The 23,788-nt window shown below is 49.9% G+C and overlaps 3 protein-coding genes across 4 annotated transcripts; all 3 read left to right on the top strand.

The window, feature by feature from the left end:
• Positions 1 to 1,140: 1,140 nt before the first annotated feature.
• Positions 1,141 to 2,610, top strand: LOC120642089 (protein BPS1, chloroplastic-like). The gene has a single exon (XM_039918490.1). It carries the CDS (start codon positions 1,398 to 1,400, stop codon positions 2,352 to 2,354), a length of 957 nt encoding a protein of 318 aa, XP_039774424.1. The 5' UTR covers positions 1,141 to 1,397; the 3' UTR covers positions 2,355 to 2,610.
• A 7,025-nt stretch (positions 2,611 to 9,635) lies between these two features.
• Positions 9,636 to 10,740, top strand: LOC120643157 (mavicyanin-like). The gene is made up of 2 exons (XM_039919674.1): positions 9,636 to 9,987; positions 10,112 to 10,740. Exons 1-2 carry the CDS (start codon positions 9,807 to 9,809, stop codon positions 10,453 to 10,455), a joined length of 525 nt encoding a protein of 174 aa, XP_039775608.1. The 5' UTR covers positions 9,636 to 9,806; the 3' UTR covers positions 10,456 to 10,740.
• Positions 10,741 to 11,784: 1,044 nt separating this feature from the next.
• On the top strand, positions 11,785 to 16,446 carry LOC120642088 (uracil-DNA glycosylase, mitochondrial-like). Of its 2 annotated transcripts, XM_039918488.1 has the most exons (7): positions 11,785 to 12,166; positions 12,295 to 12,515; positions 13,424 to 13,582; positions 14,077 to 14,107; positions 15,036 to 15,171; positions 15,287 to 15,370; positions 15,991 to 16,446. In XM_039918488.1, exons 1-7 carry the CDS (start codon positions 11,950 to 11,952, stop codon positions 16,055 to 16,057), a joined length of 915 nt encoding a protein of 304 aa, XP_039774422.1. In that variant the 5' UTR covers positions 11,785 to 11,949; the 3' UTR covers positions 16,058 to 16,446. The 2 variants fall into 2 exon arrangements, with proteins under 2 accessions (XP_039774422.1, XP_039774423.1); XM_039918489.1 differs by lacking the exon at positions 13,424 to 13,582 and having other exon boundaries at positions 11,807 to 12,166.
• Positions 16,447 to 23,788: the final 7,342 nt, after the last annotated feature.

The following is a 23,788-nucleotide window of genomic DNA, read 5'->3' as shown; positions in this document are numbered from 1 at the left end:
AAAAAGTTGAGGAGAGATACTAAGTTGCTTATCCTTCTTGAGCTAAGGGAAGGCACATTTTGATTCCTTGATCAAATTGGAGTACTATCAGATAAAGTTTCGTCATCCGTACCCCCATTTTTCCTTCTGCCTGTTTATTAGTAGTGTGATGTACCTCACTCGAAAATCGTACAGTATCTATTCACTATGAACTGTTTCCTTTTCCGATGGGGACTCGTACACAGTGTGAACCCTGGTGGAGTGCAAGGTTCGAACTGAAAATTACTTGTACGATGATCGTACGACGCGACCCGTGCCATAGAGATTGGCTGTCGTAATTGTGAAAACGCAAGAAGTGGGTAAGAAGTCGCCCATCAGTCTGAATTCCCAACCAATGGGATGAAAAAAAATTCTCGCAGCCAGACAATGTTCTGCTGGACGCAATAGTCGATGACGTGGCTGCATCCCATGAAATACTACATCATCTCAAAACTAAGAATTGCACATCATTGCATAAGCTCACACGGTCATGACAGATTGTTTTTGTTTTGTTTCGTTTTGGGAAAACTCGTGAGGTCGCGCAGAAAAAGCTACCCACCGGTGTTCCCGAGAAGAAAAGATAGGAAAAGGTTGCATTGCTCAACAGAGCAATTCAAGCTGCAAAAATCCCGAGGGGTGTGTTTAGATCCGCGAAAAATTGGTAGAAAAAATCACATCGAACACTTAGCACACTGTAGTACTTTTCGTTTGTTTGTGGTAAATATTGTCCTATCATGACCTAACTAGGCTCAAAAGATTCGTCTCGCAACGTACATCAAAACTATGCAATTAGTTTTTTTATTTATCTATATTTAGTACTCCATGTATGGATCATTTACTATATTTAATGTTTCGATATGATTTTGATGTGATGGAAAATTTGAAAAATTGGAGGAGTTTGGAGATCTAAACACACCCGAGTAGGTAGCATCAGCCAGGCAAACAGGCGCGATCGTCCACCGCTGCTGGGTTTCTGAGGTCGGCAAGTTTTTCGTCACTCCGTTTCAGTTTTGTGGAGCCCCACCAGACTAGTATCTTTTTTCTTTCTTGCAGGAAACAAATGGCGCGGGGAGACAGAGAGAGGATAGAAGCGTCACGAAGAGGCGAGGCCGGCCGGCCGGCGGAGGAAGCGTTCCGGGGACGCGGCTTACGCGGCGGGCCCACGCCGCAACCCCTTCCCGGAAACGCGTCCTTGCCGGCGGGGACAAAAGGCTTCTCCCCCGTCGCCTCCCCTCCCTGTCCCGTTTCACACGCCCCCGACGCAACGAGACGCAACCGCATCGCCGCAGGCTATAGCCTATATCCCGCCTCCACCCCCGGGTCTCCCCACCTCCGCAGCCAGCCTGATCCAGCGCCGCCGCCAACCCACAGCAGCCCAAATGTTCCTGACCGAGAAGTGCAGCTCGCTCCTCCCGCCCCACCACCACCACTCGGACGCAGCACCGCCCAAGGCCAGCCGCCGCAGCCGCCAGCGCCAGCAGCTGCTGACGGCCTGCTTCGACGCGGCGCTGGCCGCGCGCCTCCGGGGCCTGCTGTCCGGTCCCGCGCCCTCCTCCTCCCCGCTCGCGGCGCTCGCGCGGCTCGCCGACCTCCTCGCGCTCACGCTCGCGGAGGCGGCGCCCGCGCTCGCCGGCGAGGGGGACGCGGCAGCCGTCGCCGCGCACCTCGACGCCGGCGTCGCGCTCCTCGACGCCTGCAACGCCATCACCGCGCGCCTCGAGCGCCTCCGCCGCCGCCGCCTCCTCGCCCGCTTCGCGCTCCACCTGCTCTCGTCGTCGCCGGCAGGGCGAGGGCGCGCGCGCGCCGCGCTCGCGGACCGCGACGACCGCAGCTCCTCGTCCCCGCCGCCGCCGCTCCCTTCCCTCCCGTTCGACCAGCCCCGCGGCCGCCTCTCCGCCGCCGCGCGCGTCCTTGTCGCCGTCAGCGCCGTCTCCTCCCTGGCCGCCGCGGCCGCGGCCGCCGTCCTCGGAGGAGCCTTCCTCGACGCGGCCGCCTTCCCCCGCGTCTCCGGCGGGGACTTCTCCTGGGCGGAACCCTTCAACGCCGTGTCCGGCCAGCTCTCCGCGCTCGCCGCCTCCAGCGCCAGCGAAGTGGACGCCATCGACGAGGCCGTCCAGAGGCTCGCGTCGGTGCTCGACGCCAAGGACGGAGCCGACGAGGCGGCGGTGCGCGCCGCGGCGCAGGAGGTGGAGAGGCGCACGGTGGAGCTGACGGCGCGGCTGGACCGCCTGTCGGACGCCGTCAACGGCGTGTTCCGCGCGGCGCTGGGCCTCCGCAACGCCGAGCTCGGCAGCTTCATGGTCGGACCCGCACCGGCCGGGAAGACGTGTGCGTAGCCTTTGGTTTTTTTTTTTCCCACTCGACCTCTGACTGTAGGATGTTGCTACAGCTCAGTTCTACCGTGCAAGTACGTAGTGTTGTGCTGCAGGGTATGCAGTCTGGGTTGGTTGGGCGAACCTGCTGGTAAAATACAGTTAAAAGAGGAGGCCACATACGAGGATACTTGTTGCATTTTGCGCCCTTTTGTACATGTGGAATCCAATGCTGTGTGGGAATGGAACATGCATGCATGTATGTGTTGGAAATGTTCAATCTGTCTCTGTAATCTAGGCCGTGTTTGGATGCAACCACGAAAACTTTTGCACTAAAAGACGAATGCCCGCATGCAGTACTAAATGAAGTCTATTTGTAAAACCTTTTTAGGAATGGGTATAAATTTTCGAGACGAATCTAATGAGCCAAGTTTCATCGTGATTGGCTACAGTGATGCTACAGTAACTGCGCTCAATTACCCTCTAATCGTGCGGTCAAAGGCCTCATTAGATAGAGCAACTGCTACAGTACTATAGTTATGGAGGTAATTTTGTAATTAGACTTTATTTAATACCCCTAATTAATGGTCAAAGCATCGTTTCTCTCTCATCAAAACATTTTCACATCTAAACCAAACATGGCCCTAATTTTGCGGCGTAATAGTATGAGGAATGTGAGATGCATAGCATGTGTCTTGTTGATCCGTTTGCCTATCAGAATCGGGAATTCTGGATTTGGCCAGGAGACGAGATTATGCTTCCACGTCAGTAATCCCATTCATCTTGACGCTTGGCCCGTGTGCCGAATCAGCCCCGAAATGCAAACGCGGCTTTCCAAAGGAGCTGCCCGACATGCCATCCCCGTCCAAGCCCTGCTGTCCTAGCACGAGCGGCATCGGCAAACCAAGACGCTTCACGGCCAGAAAAAAAAAAGTCATGGGTTCCGTCGACGCGGAAGCAACCGGCCCGCCGAAATGTCAGCGTCGCATGACGACGAGGGGCGGACGGATGCATGGGCCCTCCTCGCCCAAGGGCGCCGGGTTGTTCACACTTCACACAACTCGGCGAGTCCGGCCGCCGGACGTGCGGTCGCCGCAGCCGTCACGCAACGCGCGCGGGCGGGCACGGCGCTGCTGCCGTCGCGGCAAGCGCATGCGCGGTCGCTGGCTGCCGGGCGTCGCCACCCTCGTGCGGGCGCGCGTCTGCCTGCGTCTCCCGCGGCGCACGGGCGAGCCCCCGGTTTCCTTGCCGACTGGCCGATGCCAACGTCCGACGAGCTAGCAGCGCATGCCCCCCCACACTTCCCCTACTCCCATCGATCCACCCCGACAGGGACGCCGTGCCTGCTTGGCATCTGCTGCTGCAGCATGCATGCGTCCTAGTTGTACCATGCCCTGCGCTGGAGTGTATGTGCAGCACGCGTGCGTCCGCTTCTAGAACGTACCCGATGCCATGCATCATCTTTTGCTCGGCGTCTGCATGTTAAAGTATAGATGTGTTTGTGTGCGTCTCCCTGTAATTGAGCAACAAACTGGGACATATCACGGCTGGGAGATGTTATCGAGTTGTTGTAGACTTCCTAGATTAGATGAGGTTGTTGTAACAAACATCTCCCGGCCGTCTCTCCTGGTTGTTGCGTCCTCTGTAAAAGCCACGCATTGGGGCTGTTCCATGCAATCAACACGAACACACCGTGACCCAAGATAGGGCACAGGTGCTTCCCACCTTCCAGCGCCTCTGAACTTTCACATGGTAATCAGAGCTCTAGAGTAGATCCATGGCTTCCTCTTCTCAATCCAACACCATGAATCCACTCCTTGGCCAACCCGTTTCAGAGAAACTTACCAGATCCAATCATGCGCTGTGGAAGGCGCAGGTTCGTGCCACAATTCGTGGTGCTCGACTTCAAGGCTACCTCACCGGCGCAACCAAGGAACCGCCCAAAGAGGTGATCGTCAAGGCAACAGATGGCAAGGAGACCAAGATCGCCAACCCCGAGTGGGAAGAATGGGAGACCAAGGATCAACAAGTCCTTGGGTACATCCTGGCGTCTCTCTCAAGAGATGTCCTGGTCCAGGTTGCTGCATGTGATACGGCAGCGGCGGCTTGGAAGATCATAGAAGACATGTTCGCGTCACAGACCCGTTCCAGGGCTGTGAACACGCGGATCGCCCTGTCAACCACCAAGAAAGGAGGTATGACAGCTACGGAGTACTTCACAAAGATGAAAGCCCTAGGAGATGAGATGGCCTCAACAGGAAGGCCAATAGAACAAGATGAGCTGGTCGAATATATCATCACCGGCCTTGCAGATGAAGAATGGAGTCCACTGGTGTCCGCGTTATGCACCAGGGCTGAACCAGTAACTCTGGGGGAACTTTTCTCTCAGATGCTTAGTTTTGAAACAAGAATGAATCTGATGCATGCAGGTGAAGATCAGAATCGGTCAGCAAACTCTGCCGGCCGTGGTCGAGGGAATTCCCGTGGCCAGGGATCCTACCGTGGACGTGGCCGTGGTGGCTCTCCTAGCTACCAATCTGGAGGACGTGGCAACTGGTCAGGCTCTCGTGGCTCCTACAACAACAACAATAGAGGAGGGCAAACTGATGATCGCCCCCTCTGCCAAGTGTGCTTCAAAAAGGGGCACACCGCTGAACGCTGCTGGCACAGATTCGAGGAGGACTTTGTTCCTGATCCGAAGCTCGTAGCGGCCGCCACCAACACCTCCTACACGATCGACAACAACTGGTACACAGATACCGGAGCCACTGATCACATCACTGGAGAATTGGAGAAGATGACGACCAAGAGCAAGTACCATGGGGCAGATCAGATCCACACCGCCAACGGCTCAGGTATGGACATCAGCTACATTGGTAATACTACTTTACGTACCCCTAAAAGAGATATTCATCTTAAATATATCATATATGTGCCACAAGCTAAGAAAAATCTTGTTTCTGTACATCGCTTGGCTACTGATAATTCTGCTTTCCTGGAATTTCATCCTGATTTCTTCTTGATTAAGGATCAGGTCATGAAGAATATAATTCTTAAAGGAAGATGCCATAAAGGTCTCTACCCTTTACCATCAAGTTCAATAAAGGAAGTCTGCAGCGCCTCCAAGGTCCCTTTGTCTAGATGGCATGATCGTTTGGGCCACCCCTCATCTCCCATTGTTAAGCAAGTAGTCAACAGCAATAATCTCCTTTGTTCAGGAGAATCTTTGAATTCGTCAGTTTGTGATGCTTGTCAACAAGCAAAGAGTCACCAATTACCGTATTCTCGATCCTCTAGTGTTTCTAAATTCCCTTTGGAACTTGTTTACTCGGATGTGTGGGGTGCTGCACCTACTTCTGTAGGTGGAAAAAAATATTATGTGAGTTTCATTGATGATTACAGCAAATTCATTTGGGTTTACTTCTTGAATTTTAAATCTGAGGTGTTTCAAAAATTCCAAGATTTTCAAGCGATGGTAGAAAGACTTTTTGATCGAAAAATCCTTGCTATGCAAACCGATTGGGGAGGCGAGTATCAAAAACTCAATTCCTTCTTTTCAAAGATTGGAATTGTTCATTATGTGTCTTGTCCTCATGCCCATCAACAGAATGGGTCTGCAGAGAGAAAGCATAGGCACATTGTTGAAGTGGGACTGTCCTTGTTGTCTCATGCCTCCATGCCTCTCAAATTTTGGGATGAGGCATTTCAATCTGCCGCATACCTTATTAATCGAGTTCCCAGTAAAACCATCTCAAACACTACACCACTAGAACGCCTGTTTCACCAAAAACCTGACTACTCTTTTCTTCGTGTCTTTGGGTGTGCATGTTGGCCTCACCTACGCCCCTACAATACACATAAACTCCAGTTTCGGTCGAAACAGTGCGTCTTTCTTGGATATAGTAATCTGCATAAAGGCTACAAGTGTTTAGATCCATCTACATGACGGGTCTATATTTCTCGTGATGTGGTGTTTGATGAAAATGTTTTTCCTTTCTCCAAAATGCATTTCAATGCGGGAGCTCGACTTAGGTCTGAAATCAATCTTCTTGATCCTTCCCTTTTAAATCCTTCTTTTCTCTCCGGGGGTACACAAGTGGTAGAACCATGTGCTGATGTTCCTCCTGAAAATACTAATTCTACCGTGCAAGTGCAGGAAGAAACTGGTGAAAACTCCACACAAGATCATGCAGGAATTGCAGGCAATGAAGCTGCTCCCCTCGGCATGCAACACGAGGGGGATCTGCTCCCGGCTGTGGCGACAGAATCCTCCCCGGAATCTTCACCGGCTCCTGCTGCTCCTCGACAGTCCACGCCTACACCGTCCTCCGCTCGTCTCGGCGAGGGGGACCAAGCTACTGTCACGTCGCTGGGTGGTTCACTGGCAGCAGCTGACGACAACACTCCCGCGGTTCACGTGGAGGATCTCTCGGATTCGAGTCCTTTTGTGCTGCCGCCCGTGCAAGTTTCTGTGAGGCCTCGCACCCGTCTTCAAGATGGAATTCAAAAAGCAAAAAAATACAGTGATGGTACAGTAAGGTATGATTTTCTAACCGCTACTGGTGAACCTAATACTGTTGATGAAGCATTAGAGAATACAAATTGGCGAAAAGCTATGGAGTCTGAGTATCAAGCACTGATGAAAAACAAGACATGGCACCTAGTTCCTCCACACAAAGGAAGGAATGTCATAGGATGCAAGTGGGTCTATAAGATCAAAAGAAAACAAGATGGAAGTTTGGACCGGTACAAGGCTAGACTTGTTGCAAAAGGCTTCAAACAAAGGTATGGCATTGACTATGAAGATACGTTTAGTCCAGTTGTAAAGGCTGCTACCATTCGCACTATTTTATCTATTGCTGTGTCAAATGGTTGGAGCCTTAGGCAACTTGATGTACAAAATGCCTTCTTACATGGTTTCTTGGAAGAAGAAGTTTATATGCAGCAGCCCCCGGGTTTTGAGGATTCATCAAGACCGAATTTCGTGTGCAAGCTTGATAAAACACTATATGGTTTGAAACAAGCTCCTAGGGCTTGGTATGCAAGATTGAGCAATAAACTTATGCAACTCGGCTTCAAATCTTCCAAGGCAGATACATCTTTATTTTTCTTTAACAAGGGAGGCATACAAATCTTTGTCCTTGTCTATGTTGATGATATTATTGTTGCAAGCTCAACTGAAAAGGCAACGACAGCACTCCTCCAAGATTTACAAGAAGAGTTTGCTCTTAAGGATCTTGGTCGGCTTCACTATTTCCTTAGCATTGAGGTGACACATGTGAAAGATGGCATTGTCCTGACACAAGATAAGTATGCATCAGATCTACTCAAAAGAGTAGGAATGTCAGAGTGTAAGCCGGTGACTACACCATTGTCCACAAGTGAAAAATTGTCGTTGTATGAAGGAGATCTTTTGGGTCCTAATGATGCCACAAATTATAGGAGTATAGTTGGAGCTCTTCAGTACTTAACTCTTACCAGACCTGATATTGCTTTCTTGGTGAACAAGGTATGCCAATTTCTTCATGTGCCAACTACAATACATTGGGCAGCAGTGAAGAGGATTTTGCGATATGTGAAGCAATGTACAGGTTTGGGACTAAAGATACACAAATCATCATCCACCTTGGTGAGTGCATTTTCAGATGTCGACTGGGCTGGAAGCATAGATGTGATTGTGGGTTCAAATTTAGTCTCCTGGAGTGCTAGGAAGCAGGCTACCGTTTCTCGGTCTAGTACAGAGTCTGAATACAAGGCAATTGCAAATGCTATGGCTGAAGTAATATGGATACAAACTCTACTACAAGAATTAGGAATCAGAAGTCCACCTGCAGCAAAACTATGGTGTGATAACATAGGTGCAAAGTATTTGTCTGCCAACCCAGTTTTTCATGCAAGAACAAAACACATAGAAATTGATTATCATTTTGTCAGAGAACGTGTGTTCAACAAACGATTGGAGATTGAATATATTTCTACTGGTGATCAAGTGGCTGACGGATTCACTAAAGCATTGCCGGTGAGATTACTTGAAAACTTTAAGAACAATCTCAACCTAACAAAGTTGTGATTGAGGGAGGCTGTTAAAGTATAGATGTGTTTGTGTGCGTATCCTTGTAATTGAGCAACAAACTGGGACATGTCACGGCTGGGAGATGTTATCAAGTTGTTGTAGACTTCCTAGATTAGATGAGGTTGTTGTAACAAACATCTCCCGGCCGTCTCTCCTGGTTGTTGCGTCCTCTGTAAAAGCCACGCATTGGGGCTGTTCCATGCAATCAACACGAACACACCGTGGCCCAAGATACGGCACAGGTGCTTCCCACCTTCCAGCGCCTCTGAACTTTCACACTGCAGGCTGGAGCAAAGGACATGAGAAGAAGCGAGAGATGCAGAGATAGGTACTCCCTCCGTTCCAAATTATAACTCATTCCAAGAATTTTGGAGAATCAAAGTTTTTCAAATTTGACCAAATTTATATGATAAGATAATAACATTTATGATACCAATTAAGTATCATTAGATTCTTTATTAGCTATATTTTCATAGTACACCTATTTGATGTCATAAATCTTTATATTTTTCTCTATAATTTTGGTCAAACTTTGAGATGGTTTGACTCTCCAAGATTTTTGGAATGACTTGTAATTTGAAAGAGTAGGTAGCTGGAGCGGAAGGAGAGAGATGGCTCTTTATTGGTTTAGTGGGATGAGATCTTGTCCTGGGGTTTTTTTTTCTGACAGCTCTAGACTAGAATATCTGTCATTTTAAAATTTCATGTATGCGAATAATATATGTCATCAACTTTACCCTCTCTTGCATGCACTGGATTTGTCTATCTTCTTCCTTGACCAACTTGCATAAAAGCTAAATTTGATGGACAAAGAATAGTATGATAAAGCATGCATGCATCTCCTAGTTCTCCCGCTCTGCGCTTCAGGCGTCGACTGACGATTTTGTCGCGCGAAGCCACAGCCATAGCATCTCCGAGAGCTCTTGTATCTTGAGTGAATTAACTAAAAAAGAAAAGAAAGACAAAAAAAACTTTCATCCAACAGAAATTCTATTTACCTCGTCTTCTATCCTCGTTTTCTATAAAGGGGTACCACTGGGCATTTTTGCCTGGCGCTGAATGCTAGGCATCCCTTTTTGGATTTTGGAGAAGCTGTTGGATTTCGTCTCTTTTTTTCTAGCTATTTCATTTTACATAATAGTTATATTAGGATTTTAGTTATTCACAAATACAATAGCTCTTGGAGATGGTCTAAGCGTTCCCCTCCACAATTCCCTCCCTGAGACTCTGAACCAAAATCCTCCACCACTGCACCTCGAGGCACCGCTTCAACCATCCATCCCCCCTCCTCCTATTAATTAGCTCCTCCTGCTACCGCGGAGCATGCAACTCTTTAGCTATCGAGGCATCGGTGTTCAATTCGTTCTGATCGATCGAAAGAAACTAAAGGCACGACAGCGGCAATGGCTAATCTCGTGTCACTCGCACTCCTCCTCGCCCTCCTCGGCGCATTGTGCCGCAGCGCCGACGCCACGGCCTTCGAGGTCGGCGGCGACGACGGGTGGGTCGTGCCGCCCGCTACCGACGGCGGCATGTACAACCAGTGGGCGTCCAAGAACCGCTTCCTCGTCGGCGACAGCGTCCGTAAGATCTACTCTCTAATTTGTCATTGATTCGAGATATATATATGGATCCTCGTCGTGGCCATTCTTTTCCGGCGACGCCACCCTTAATTAATCTTGCCGACGCAACCGAGGTGCGCGTGCAGATTTCAAGTACAAGGAGGACTCGGTGCTGGTGGTGACGGAGGACGACTACAACAACTGCCGCGCGACGCACCCCATCTTCTTCTCCAACAACGACGACACGGAGGTGGAGCTGGACCGCCCGGGTCTCTTCTACTTCATCAGCGGCGTCACCGGCCACTGCGAGCGCGGGCAGCGGATGACCGTCAGGGTCCTCGGCCAGGGCGCGCCCCCGCCGTCGCCCCTGGCTCCCCCGGCCCCTCCTAGCCCGCCAAGCCCCAACGCCGCCGCGCCGGGCACCAGCGCGCTCGCCGGCGTCGTCGCCGCCGCGGCGATGGCGCTGCCGGTCATCATGCTTACTGTCTGAATTTTCACAGCTGGCTGCGGATGGACGGTTTTCGTGCATCCCTCGTTCGTTCGTGATTGCTAGTACCGGCTCCCAGGTCGCGTCCCGTTTTTCATTATGATCTTTCCTAGATGAAATTAGTACGTTTTGTGATCGTGTCATGGTGTGGAGCATTTTATTTGGGAAGTGGCTCTGCCTCTCCTCGGGATCTTTTTGTTCAACTGTATCAATTTTTTGAGTACATACAGTACATTGAAGAAATGAACACAATATCTCGGTGCACCCTGCAGCCGATTTGCGTTTCAACTTTGAAGCCCATGGATTTGGCTCGAGTGTACGCACGCAGGCGTTTTTTTATTTTTATATTTTTCAAAATCGTTTTTTACAGAAATATATTTTCGGTTTCATAATTTACAGATTTATACCCCTACCGCCCGGCTGCGGGGCGGCCGGCCCCCTGCCGCCCTCGTGCCGGGCCCAGCCGGGCGGCAGAGACCTTAATGTAAATAAAATTTATTTTTAATCACATTTTGGCCCAGAGGGAGGCTGCCGCCCGGCAGCCGGGCGGCAGGTACCCGCCGCCCGGTGGCAGGGCGGTAGGCCTACTCGCCGCCCGGCAGGGGGCGGCAGACCCCTCCCGCAGGTTAAACCTTGACCGTCAGTGCGGCAGTGCGTCATTAGATGTGGTTTTAAATATTTTGGATAGAAATAAAAACCGTTAGTAAAGTAGATGAATATGAAAAGTATAACTTAGCAATTCATACACATACGCAACTGAGAACGAAATAGGTGATGCATGAGAACGAAATAAGTATAACATGACGACATGTCCATAACAAAAATACAGAAACAACTAGAAGCTCTTTGTAAAGGTTTTTTTTAATCCAAAATATTTAAAACCACATCTAATGCCGCACTGACGGTCAAGGTTTAACTTGCGGGAGGGGCCTGCCGCCCCACTGCCGGGCGGGCTGCCTGGCCTACCGCCCGGCTGCCGGGCGGCAGCCTCCCCCAGGGGCTAAAATACGATTAGAAATAAATTTTATTTATATTAAGGTCCCTACTGCCTGACAGGAGGGCGGCGGGGGGCCGGCCGCTCCGCAGCCGGGCGGTAGGGGTATAAATCTGTAAAATTATGAAACCCAAAATATATTTCCGTAAAAAACAATTTTGAAAAATATAAAAATAAAAAAAACGCCGCACGGAGCAGGTCCAAACTTCATTTCGGCCCGAGCTATACCCAGGACGACTATAGGTCGAGGCAGAGGCCCGCGACGACCATGCAAATCTGCCAACAGGCAGAGGAGGGCAAGCGAAATGCGCCCACGATTCACTCGCGCGGGGCGCCGGGGACCGACCGTGGCGCCAATTCCACCGCCTCCGCGCGCTCTTCGCTGCCTCCCTCCCTCTGCCTCCACGCGACGCGCGCCCATTTCCTCCGGTCCATCCAGTGCGGCTGCTGAGCAAAACCCAACCCCCTCGCCGCCTCCCGAAATCACTCCAAATCCGGAGCCAATGGCGCCGTCCCCTCCCACCCCGACCGCGCCAAAAACCATCGCCGACTTCTTCGCGCGCCCCGCCAAGCGCCTCCGCGCCGGCGCTCCCGCCCCGGCGAGCGCGTCCCTCTCCTCGTCCTCCTCGTTCTCGCCGGAGCAGCGCCGCCGCGCCGACACCAACCTCGCGCTCGCCCGCGCGCGACACAACCTCCGCCTCGCCGAGTCCAGAGCCAAAGGTACGCCCCCCCCCCCCCCCCCGCGTCGCCGCCGCCGTCTCCCCCGCTCTAGGGTTCCAGTGGCGCGCATGGCGCCCATCTGGCCGGCCGTGCTATTGATACTGTTCTGGTTGCGGAGTTTTGTCTAGCCTCGGGGGGCGCCGCGAAGCTGGAGGAGCTCCTCGTGGAGGAGACGTGGGTGGAGGCGCTGGACGGGGAGCTGCGCAAGCCCTACGCGCTCGAGCTCTGCCGCTTCGTGACACACGAGCGGCTGCACGGCCCGCTGCCCGTCTATCCGCCGCAGCACCTCGTCTTCCACGCGCTCAACACCACCCCGTTCGACCGCGTCAAGGCTGTCATCATCGGCCAGGTACCCCTGCCTCCGATATCACCATTCATACCCAGGAGCCTACCTCTTACTAAGTTTTAAGATGTTAAGCTATCGCGAATCATGTTGATTTTGTAGTGCATAGCAGCAGGAACTTGCTATGCTGATCCGTACGATGTTTATCATTTGTGGCAAAATTGTTGAGAAATTTTGTTACAGAATTATAGTAAATGTATGCACGATTGGTTATTTGGATGATCAATAATGTTACACTACCGATCTGATTATTCTAGAATGAGATGGCAACACTTGTTTTTGTTGCCTTTCTTTCACAAGCAATGGTACATTGAGTACAGGGTATTACTATTTTCTTTGTATCCTGTTATCACAAGTACTTTAAGCATTGCTGTATGAATTTTGTCTAATATAGTACATAAATGTTTGTCTAATATAGTACTTTAAGCGTTGCTAAACAAAAATATAGATGGATCAAACACACGTCGCAGCTCAGTTACATAAATGTTTGCTTCTGTTCTTTGTGTACTGCATTGTGCTATAAGATCTGTTGCCTCCGGTGTTAACTGATTGGAGCCTACGTTACCTGTGTCTTTGCATCATTTGAACTTATTGAACAGTTTGAGATATCATAATGACATAATGCCCATGTCTGCATTTTGTTAACCTGTCATGCTGCTAGCCTGCTTGGTTCTAGGTCATATTGCTTAGAATTATTGATCAGTGTCAAGGTGTTACCTTGATATATTCACACCTTCCGTTTGGCTTTTTTTGGTTAAGCTTTGGTATCATGTGTTCCTTTGTACTCAAAGCCAGACTTATTCTGCCAGACTTACGGTTCATCTACAAAATAAGCAAGATGTCATCTGTGAGGGTCAAAATGCATTTCTGCTATTGTTTCTCAATGCTCATATTGCAGCATGCCTACTTTTCAGGATCCATATCATGGCCCTGGTCAGGCCATGGGATTATCTTTCTCAGTGCCGGAGGGGATAAAAAAACCTTCCAGCTTAGGTAACATATTTAAAGAGCTGGAAAAAGACCTAGGTTGCACTGTGCCATCGCATGGAAATTTGGAAAGATGGGCTGTGCAGGTAAGATTATTTCATATTCACTCTTGTCACAGAAGAGGATATGGGCTTGATATATCATGACCTATGGGACATCAACTTACGAGGAAAAAGGCATTACAATCTTTCACTACCTATTGAATCCAACTAGTCTTGACAATTTGGTATGCTTCTTATCCATGCATTATATGATATGGATGCCGTGGAATGAATTATTTTCCTGATTTTGTTCTTAATAACTAAGTGGGTTCATTGGAACTGGATACAAAAGACTATGACATATTTTAAATAAAGGAACTATATAAGAAAAAATTCAAAATAAAGTGGCTGCTGTGGTTAAAATTATATTTGTTGCTTTAAATTGAGGGGTCAAAAAATGATGATGATGATAATGCTACTCCTTTAGCTCATTGAATGGCATTCTATTACAAAAATATCCTCACATGACAATATAGTTTTTCTCATTCTTGCCTCTGGAGATATTCACTGATTTGGACGAAAACATGTGTGTTTTGCAGGGTGTTCTTATGCTCAATACTGTACTAACTGGTATGATTATTTTCTCCATCAGAACAAAAAGACCCCCCCCCCCCCCCCCCCGGGTCTTATCTAACTCTGTTACTGTAAATTGTTTTATGACTACATTTATGTTGGGGTTCTACTTAAATGTGCTGCACTTTTTTCTGTGTTAAATCCCATAAGGCCCATGAGGTCACTTATATACTGCTATCTCCACTTCTTCTAGTTGCAGCTGTATTTAGTATTATTCATATCGACTTCACGTAGCCTGATTTAAACTATTACAGCTCATTTCATTGAGCCTTTGACAGTTCTGACTCCTTTTTTCGGTAACTCATTCCTGTATCACTCCTAAACATAGGGTTAGAAATTTCTTATCTTTGCAAGAAGCTCATGCCACAACTGAGTCCTGCTACCTGTTGATTTCCTGTGATCTAAAGTTATTACTTTTGTGTAAACTAATTTACTCTATGGATCTAGTGTGCATTCACATAACCACATTTCTCCTTTTAAGGACCCTCCTGCTGAAAGCATTACATAATATATTTCCGATTTCATTTGTGCTATCTGCATATTCCTTGTAAACTTGTAAACCTTCAGTCCTTGTATAAAAGTGCAAGTGATGTTTAAGAGTAAACCAACGTTAAAAGATATTGCCAACATATTACTCACGAAGCCTCATGTAGTTATATGTTGCCAAAGGGCCATTGAGCTGTGAGAATGACAAGGCCATGGGCCTGCATGTCTTTGACGCAGTCTGTATTTTGGAATTTCGTCAATGATATTTTGCACGCTTTAGTGCCTATCATAGCATAACTTTGAGGCTGTTTTGTGCTCTTATTTTTCTCTATTCCCTCTAGTCTCAGTCAAAATCATACTCATATCTGTTATTTCTGTGCTTGTGGGTTATATCTTGCGTGATACACTGATACTAGCTTGTGAAATCTTATCTTACCAGTGAGGGAGCATCAAGCAAACTCACATGCCAAGAAAGGATGGGAGGAGTTTACTGATGCTGTTATTAAGACCATATCACAGAAGAAATCAGGACTAGTCTTTCTTCTTTGGGGAAATTCTGCTCAATCAAAGACAAGGTAGAGGCTTATTTTATTTTACATCTGGAAGACTGTAACTCAAGTTCCAACACAGAGCATGACCAGGTAATATGGTGATGGGGTTTACAGGGTCCATTTTTATGCTATTTTGCAGGTTGATTGATGGAACGAAACACCACATTTTGAAATCAGCTCACCCCTCAGGCTTGTCTGCAAACCGAGGTTTCTTTGGATGCAGGTGTGTTTCTTCTCTCTAAATAACTTTCTTCTATACTGTTTCCTAGAAAAGACTCATCTTCACCCCAAGATAAACAAATAAAACAGATTAAAGTAGTGAAAGGGGAAGGATTTCAGTATTCATGTTTGTTGGGGCCATACTTTGATAGCAAAATTAATAAAGGCTCCTAACGTTATGGTATTGAATTACTTATTTTGTTCACCACTTAACCATAATGCTTATTTGAGATGCTAAGCCGTGTTGATGCCCAAAGATGGCTAGTGTCTGTACTACTGCTAAGTTTCAGTGGGTTGATAATGATCTTTCCCATGAAAAACATTTAATTCCACCAGCACCGCATGTAATGCATTTTTTTTTGAAGAAAGCATGTAATGCAATTGCTGGTCCGTTCCTTTTGGGCGTCATGTCCTGTCTTGTTTCTTTTGCCAACTTGATGTTACTTTTGCCTTTTCACTTACTAGCGTTAATGGCTACTGCCTTGTGTGCATTAGCTCAGGCCTGATACATGGAACCTCGATATGATCTCCTCAGCATATCAAACCCTGTATACGCGTGCTAGCTTTTGCTGCGATTATCCTTTAATACCTTCTCATGTGCAACTATGATTTCATGATTCCCAGGCACTTTTCCAAAACAAATCAGATCCTAGAGAAGCTGGGACTATCTGCAATCGATTGGCAGCTGTAGACAATTCCCAGACCACATGTGATTCGGCTGTTTGAGCTTGACAACCACCGTGTGCGGTGGAGCGGGAGCACCTGCGTTAAGGTCTTAATGAACAAGGACCATCTTGTTCGGCCATGATTTTGTAGCGACTTTAAATTATATGGCCGATAGGAGTGCTAACTCTACTAACGCTTTGTATAGCCCTTCTTTTGTATCATGTCTTGTCCTATTTGCTTCGCTTTCGTACCAAACTGTTCTGGCTGTTTCGGTTGACGTACATCCAAGTGCTTTAGGGCCCGTTGTTTAAGCTGCAGCTTTTGAGTATTTTTGAAAAGTTGTTGCTGGCTTTTTGGTTCTGAAAGAAAATGTGTTTAGCTTGCTGAGCTTAGAAAGCTCAAAAATTCATAAAATTGTGCTTTCTAGCTTTCCATATAAACTTAGCTTTTCTGGGTTTTCAGCTTTTTAGGAGTTGCACGAGAAGTTTGTTGTTTGTTTGAGCTTCTGGTTTTTCACGCTGAGAAGCTACTGGGAAGCTTAAACAAGCAGGCTCTAAGGCTTTGGCCCTGTTTGGATCCATGGGTTAGAGTTAGATTGGGGTCATCTAACCTAAAAGTATTCAAACAGGGTGGGTTAGATTGAGGTAGATGCATCTAACTCACAAAAAAAAAACTATCCCCTCCAAGGGGTGCTTATTTGGGTTAGATTGGAGTGGGCCTCACTTTTTCCCTTCTTTTCTCATTTTGCGGCAGCCCTCTCCCGTTCGAGTCGCCAGCCCCCCACCCGACGCCCCTCCTCGCGCCCCTCCCCCCTCGCTGCGCCGCTCGTCGGCCACTTGGTGCTCGCCGTCTCGATCCAGGGGCGTGGCATCGCCTCTCCGCCCGGACCTCGCCACGCCGCCCATCCTTGGCGCGTCGGCCGTCCGCCCCTCGCTGCCCTCGCCGTCCCCCACCTGTGCATCCGCCCCTTTTGCCACCTGCGCCCTCGCCCTGTCGAGGTCGCCGGCGAGCCCCCGCAGGAGCCCAGCGTCGCGACGGCCGCCAGCCGGTCCGAAGCAAGCGTGTATGTGCGTGGCGCAGGTGCTACTACTCCGACATCACAGATCCGCGCCGCGCCACCTACTCTGGCGGCACCCTCCACCTCCAAGGATCCCGTCGGCCAAGATCCGTGCCGCGCCGGCCAAGACCCTCTGTGACATCCCAAAAATCCAGTAAATTAAATCACGAGCTAAATAATTTTAAAACATCTTTTCAATCGTTGAGCTCAGTCCATTCAAAATCGTTCCCTGCCCGATCTCCCAAACTCCCGAAAAACCGGTCCCGACATCCGAATCCATCGCTGTCCCAACTCCCTGTTCGCCCGCGTCCCGCGCGTCACGCCCAACCGGCGCGCGTGCGAGTCCAGTCGCGGTCGCCGCCGCGATTCCCGCCGATCTCTCTTCTCTCTCTCTTTTCCTCCTTTTCTTTTCCCCTCTTTTCTTTTTCCTTTTTCTTTTCTTTTTCTCCCTCCCTCTCTCCTTCCTTCCCTCTCTCCTTCCCCGCGCACTGCAGGGCAGCCTGCTCGCCGCGCCGCCCCGGCCACGCCCGCTCGTGCACCTGTCTCGGCGCCTCCCACGCGCACGCGCCACCGCCTCCCTATGCTGCCTCGCCGCTCGCGCCGCCGCACTGTAGGGCACAGTGCCACCGCCTCGCCGCTCGCGCCGCTCTGCTCGACGCCGAGCCCCACAGCCGGCCCCTCCACGTGCCTGCGCGCCTGCCCGAGCCGTCGCGTCGTCCGGAGCCGCCGCGAATCGCGCCGCCGTCGCGTCACGACACCAAATGCCATTAAAGGCGCCCGCACCGCTCGCCGGACCGCCACCTACGCGGCCGCCGCTCCACCGCCTTACTCGGCCTATAAAGGGGCCCTGCGCCGCTCCCGAACCCCACAACGCCGACCACCACTGCTCCCAGCTCTCTCCCCGAGCTCCCAGCGCCGCCACCGCACTCAGCTCTGCCACCGCCGCCGGCCTCCGCGGACAGCTTCCCCCGCTGTCCCCCAGCCCGAGCCGAGGTAGGGGATCAGACCCTCTCGGCCCCCTCTCGCTTTTCCCCTCCCCTTGACCACCGCCGTGCCTCCAGGACGCCGGCCCAGGGCCGTCGCCACCCGCCGGCCACCGGCCGTCGTGGCCAGGTCGCCTCGGACCACCCCCGCCCGAGCCGCGGCCAGTGATCGACCCTGCGTGCCTTCCTCCTCCTTTCCCCCCCACTCCGTGGCTGCCATCGCACCCCGGGCCACCGGCCCAGGCGCCGCCGGCGACGCGCCGCCCCGTCCCCTATTTCCCGGTCGGGAGGAGGAGGAGAAGGGCATATTTGCCCAGAACCCCCTCCCCTCTTTTCTATTTGTTTAAGAGCTCTCCCACCCTTTGGCCTTTTTGCAAATTAAACCCTTTCCTTTATTATATTTCAAAATAAATCCATCCCCCATATAAACATATTTCTAAATAAACCCCTGACCTTTTTAAAATAATCCGGGTATTTTCTAAAATACCAATCAAGCCCCTGTCTTCTCAGAAATAATTACAAACTGGTCCCTGACTCTTTTTTCAACCCCTAAACCTTTATATAACCTGTCATTTCATGCGCCAAACAATCTCCGATCGACTTGAAATTTTACCACACCAATCCTAACATAGTTTTAGCCATGCCATTAGGAAACCGCCCAAAAATATTACTTCTATCTCCATATCTTAATTGTTTCCGAATCGAGCTCAGCGATAAAACTTTTATTTCTTTTTCTTGATTGTGTGTTTATTTGTACGTATCGTAGATCACGGTGTGAACGAGGGAGAACCCGTCGACGAGCAGTACTGCGAACAAGCGAACGAGGATCAGTTCCGCGACCCCGAACCCGAAGGACAGTACCTCGAGTAGGATTTCCCGGAAGGCTTCGAAGACAGCAAGTTCAATTCCGCCCTTTGATGCATGTTTTGTCCCAGTTTTTATAAACACAACCTATTGGCCTATTCTATAAAATTGCATATGTTTTACCTACTTAAAACATGGTTGGATAGCCACCCCTTGATTTGTTATAACCATTCCTTGACCACCTAGATTAATGTCTGAATGTGTTTTGTTTGGACTTTAATCGCTGCTAGAATGCTTAGGACCTTATACACGATACAACTTGTTTTATAAAGAAAATGTGTGCGTGTGTGGGAAGGGAGAAATGTGGAATTTCGAATGATGAGTTTAGACGGGATGGATGGCATTTCTGTGTGATTTGCCGATTGGTGTGCTCGTGCCTGTGTGGCAGAGCAGGGAAGGGAGATATCCATCTTGTCACCACTAAGGACCGAGTTGGTATGTCGTCTCACCTAACTACACTATCGTGCAAACCACTCGACCGTTGAATGGGCAACGGCTTAGCATAAACCCCACTAGTTAGTCTGATAGCCATCAGGAGAGCTGAGAGCAATGGGTGATCAAGGAGAAGGGATTAGCTCTGTGTGACTTATGCACCGGTTAAAACCTCTGTGATAGGTCAATGACCCCTTGGTGGATCCTGTGATGGCTAGTCAGGTCTAGCTAAGGTGGGTAATGGCTTTGTTGTGATCTGCACCGACACTACGGTGATCGAGCTGTGGTACCCCACTTGTGGGTAAAGTTGCACACCTCTGCAGAGTTAAAATCTATTCAAATAGCCGTGCCCACGGTACTGGGCGAGTTACAGTGTGGTCACATAACTAGTATTTCTTCTGGGAATGAATGTGTTGGCGTGAGTTGTTTTGGAAAAGTGTCCGGCAGTTGTGCCGTGTGCTACGGCGGATGAGGAGTCCGGTAGTAACTTAAAACTGGGATCCTGTGTGGATCAACTCTACGTGTTACTCGGTACCAGAAAACTGGTTTTGAAAATCCTTTCTTTCAAATGAACCCCTGCATAAAAATTCGCTTTCCGCAAATTAAACCCTAGCCTTATCCTTGATTTACCCTGTGCATTATATTCTGCTTATACCCCCTCCGTGGGTGTGGTTGGATTTGCTGAGTACGTTTGTACTCACCCCATTCTTAATTTTTACAGAGGAAGATCCCGACTTCATTCCCGAAGACGTTGAGTAGAGGTTCCGTCCTGTACCCAACCTTGCATGTGGATAGAGTCACCCGCAGGAAGTTCCGTATGGCGCAAGACTCTGATGACCCCCTTTTCGTAGTTAATATCGTTGTGTGGGTGTTGGTTGTTATCCTCGCGATAGTGGCGCTTCACTGCCCACTTCCGCGTAGAGTTGTACGGTGATGTACCATCTGATGTAATAAAAGTGTTATCAGCCTCCTGTGACTGATATTGTAGCACTTTTAAGTCTTTTCTTATGAGGGGACGCTTCACCCTCGTCGCGCCGCGCCGCTTAAGATCCGCCGGAGTCGAGGACGACGCAGGCCGAGACGAGCTCCAGCACGGCGGCGCAGCACAGCCGGGAGACGGTGGCGCGAACACGGTCGTGGGCCTCTTCGCAGTCGTAAAGAACTCCTCTAGCAAATCCATGGCCGTCAGCAGCGTGCCGTCGTCTTCTTCGAGGGACATTTACATCCTTGGGTCGGAGGAGTTGGCGATACTGTTGACGGTGGCGTTCCGGAGAGCCAGGGGCTTCTCGAGGCACTTGACGACGCCGGGGATGAAGAGTAGGATCACTGCACGGAGCAGCCTCTTGTCGTGGAAAAGATCACACAAGAGATGGCCACACTAGATCCAGCTAGAAAGAGTATTTAAAGGAGCCAATAATTGGAAAAGTATATTTAATCTAACTCTAACCGTTGCATCCAAACACCATTTTGGTTAAAGTTAATTTAGGATTAGTCCTGAATTAGAAACTAACTCTAACTTCTAACCAAGTTAGAGTATCTAAACAGGGCTTTTGTATAGCCCTTCTACATCGCGTCTTATCCCATTTGCTTCGCCTTCGTACCAAACTGTTCTGGCTGCTTTGGTTGTCGTACGTGCAACTGCTTTATTTTGGCACTAGGACGCACATTTGAGCCGCCGCGCTGTTAGATCTGACGTAGTGGTAGAGATTAACAACCGTGGTGCCTTTGATATTTTCAACTACCATCAAGTCAGATCGTCCTTCCTCATTTGGGATCTCTTTGTCCCGCCACTCGTAAGATTTGCTCCTAGACTTGGCACCAACTCTTGGATCCTACGAAATCAAATTGCAGCAGCAGCCATTTTTTTAGGACAAGCAGTGCCCTGTCAGCCATCGTTACATCAGCCGGTACGTACACGTGTACTATTTGTCTACCAATTAGCTGCCCGGAGCGTCGAGGCGGGGTGCACGTCTTGCGCCTACCTGCTGTCTTCTGTATTTCTGTACAGTAGGCTGGTGTGCACCGGACACGGACAGGAGTCGTGCCATCCTGTGACGGAAAATTTGGATCCTGCCTGCTAGAGTTACTGAAATTTGACACACACACACACACACACCAGTCACCAGCGCTTGCCGTGTCTCGTCGATTCAGACCGGGGCTGCAGAAAACGACGTGGCAATCGGCAGCACATCCACATCCGGGGTACGGGACGGACGACTTGACCCGGGGGGGGGGGGGGGGGGGGGGCACGCTCTCATGTCCGCTGGTGTCGTTCTTGCGCGCCCCCGGGATTCGAGAAAGCAAAGCGAATCATGGGGGATCCGCGGCGTGACTTGCATCCGTTCAGACAGGGACCAGACCAGGCGGCGCTGTCGCGATGGTCCGTCCGAGCACGGGTCTGGTCGGGTGTCCCGTTCGCCCGATCGCGGTCATCACACGGTCGTTCATGTTCAAACCCTCGGCGGCACGGGGTCACCGGTGGAGAAAACTCCGGCACCGGCGGTCCGAGCTCTAGAAGACTGGAAGGCCGTCTCGATCTTCCGCAGATCCAGCGGTGGAACGAAGATCGTCACCCTCTCTACAGCGACGGATGGGCCCGCAGCAAGGGACTTGAAAGTCCAAACACGCGTGTAACGACGCCATGCCAGCAGCCATAGGCAAGTGACGACCGAATCACTGCGCACGACGAGCACCTCCCAATTACCAGCGCGTACGGACTCGAAACAGTGTCGATCACTCCACCTGCCGATCCTCGGGGCCCGGCCAGGAAGATCGCAGGGCCCCCCGCGGTGGCCGACCGGATCCGGCGCGCCAGCCAGCCATGAGCCATCCCAGACCAGACACGCACGACGCAAACTGTTGAGGCCACTGTGAACGTTGGTTGGCGTCTGGGCGATGCTCGCTTCACGAACGCCTGCGTGGCGACCGGGTCTGCCGCTATCCGGTGGACCCCGCGAGAGAATCCCCGCCCGGAGGGGCACGGGCCGCTGGCGCCGGCGCCGAACCAACCAACAAACCGGATAGACCCACTCAAAGCGAGCCTGGGCGATCAGGCCAACTAGACCAAGGCCGTGTTTGGTTACATTTGATGGATTTTTTTTCCATCTTTGACCACTAATTTAGAGTATTAAATGAAGTCTAATTACAAACCACCTCCACAACCCCGTGTAAATCGCGAGACGAATCTAATGAGACATTTGACCGCGCGATCAGAGGATAGTACTGTAGCATCACTGTAGCAAATCATCATTTAATTACCGTCACTAAATTCATCTTACACCCATTCCTGAAAAGGTTTTACAAATAGACTTCATTTAGTACTCCATGCATACGAGATTCTCTTCTCGAAAAACGTGCGCAAAAATTTTGCTCGGTAACCAAACACGGCCTTGTTGTCGAGTAGAAGAGATGGGCATTTCGATTCGGTCGGAATGATGCGAATCAAACGGAGATAGGTGATACAAACGAGGCCTTTGACTAGTGGAGTAAATAAAGAGATACTCTACCAAGGGTCCGGCCCGGGTCAGTTTCCAGAATGTGGTGTGCTTTAATATGAAGAAATGAAATGTTTCAGCATGATCAATCGCACCGACCCATAAACAATTCGAAGCAAAATCAAGTCAAACTCACATATATATTTTTAAAAAAAAATAGAAAAAGGAGTCGCGCCGTGGACTTTTCCCTCAGCAACAACCTTGGCCGGCTCTCCATCTCTGATGTTTCTATTCTAGTAGACCACAATATCTTCAGAATTTTCAGATGAACGAAATCCTTCCACCTGCCTGGCGTGGCCTAACAGTAACAGTTGCGCACACCGACCGATCTGTCAATCAGGCGGATCCTCTCGCGATCCTGCAGGTTCCGGGCAGCAGGCATGAAACATTACGCTCCAACCAACCACGTCCATCTGGAGCAGTCAGGGGCCAGGGCCGGCCACACACACTTGTGCAGGGTCCCTTTTGCCGAATCCTCTTCCAGGTAAGCAAATCTTTGAAGAGATCCTTCCACTGTCTTTACTATCAATATCCTCCCTCCATCCCCTTGGACTTTTCATTTTCTTTCCACACACCAACAGCTCACCTACGACAGCCAAACAGCGGTTCTAGTAGTATAATACTAGTACTTCGCCGATGCGGTACGCACAGGCACGAACAGGAATAATAATCTCCTTGCCGATTTGATTCCCCACAGCTAGAACATGGAGATCATGCAATAATACTGGCCGGGGGCGTGTCAGGAATACAAATCATGGCAGGGCAGGGCCCAACCATCTCCCCAACTGATTAACTATCAATCAATCATGGACAAACAGGTCGTGGTCTCGTGGATGAAACGGAATCGCCATGTGGATTAAGAAATGATGAGTTGTGAGCGGAATTAGTAACTGCTAATCCTGGATAACTGGTGTCAAAAGCTCCGA

The sequence above is a fragment of the Panicum virgatum genome, chromosome 7K (assembly GCF_016808335.1).
Source record: "Panicum virgatum strain AP13 chromosome 7K, P.virgatum_v5, whole genome shotgun sequence".
NCBI classification, from domain to species: domain Eukaryota; kingdom Viridiplantae; phylum Streptophyta; class Magnoliopsida; order Poales; family Poaceae; genus Panicum; species Panicum virgatum.
Note: the sequence above shows the minus strand (reverse complement) of the source record. Positions and strands in the feature narration are given on the sequence as shown.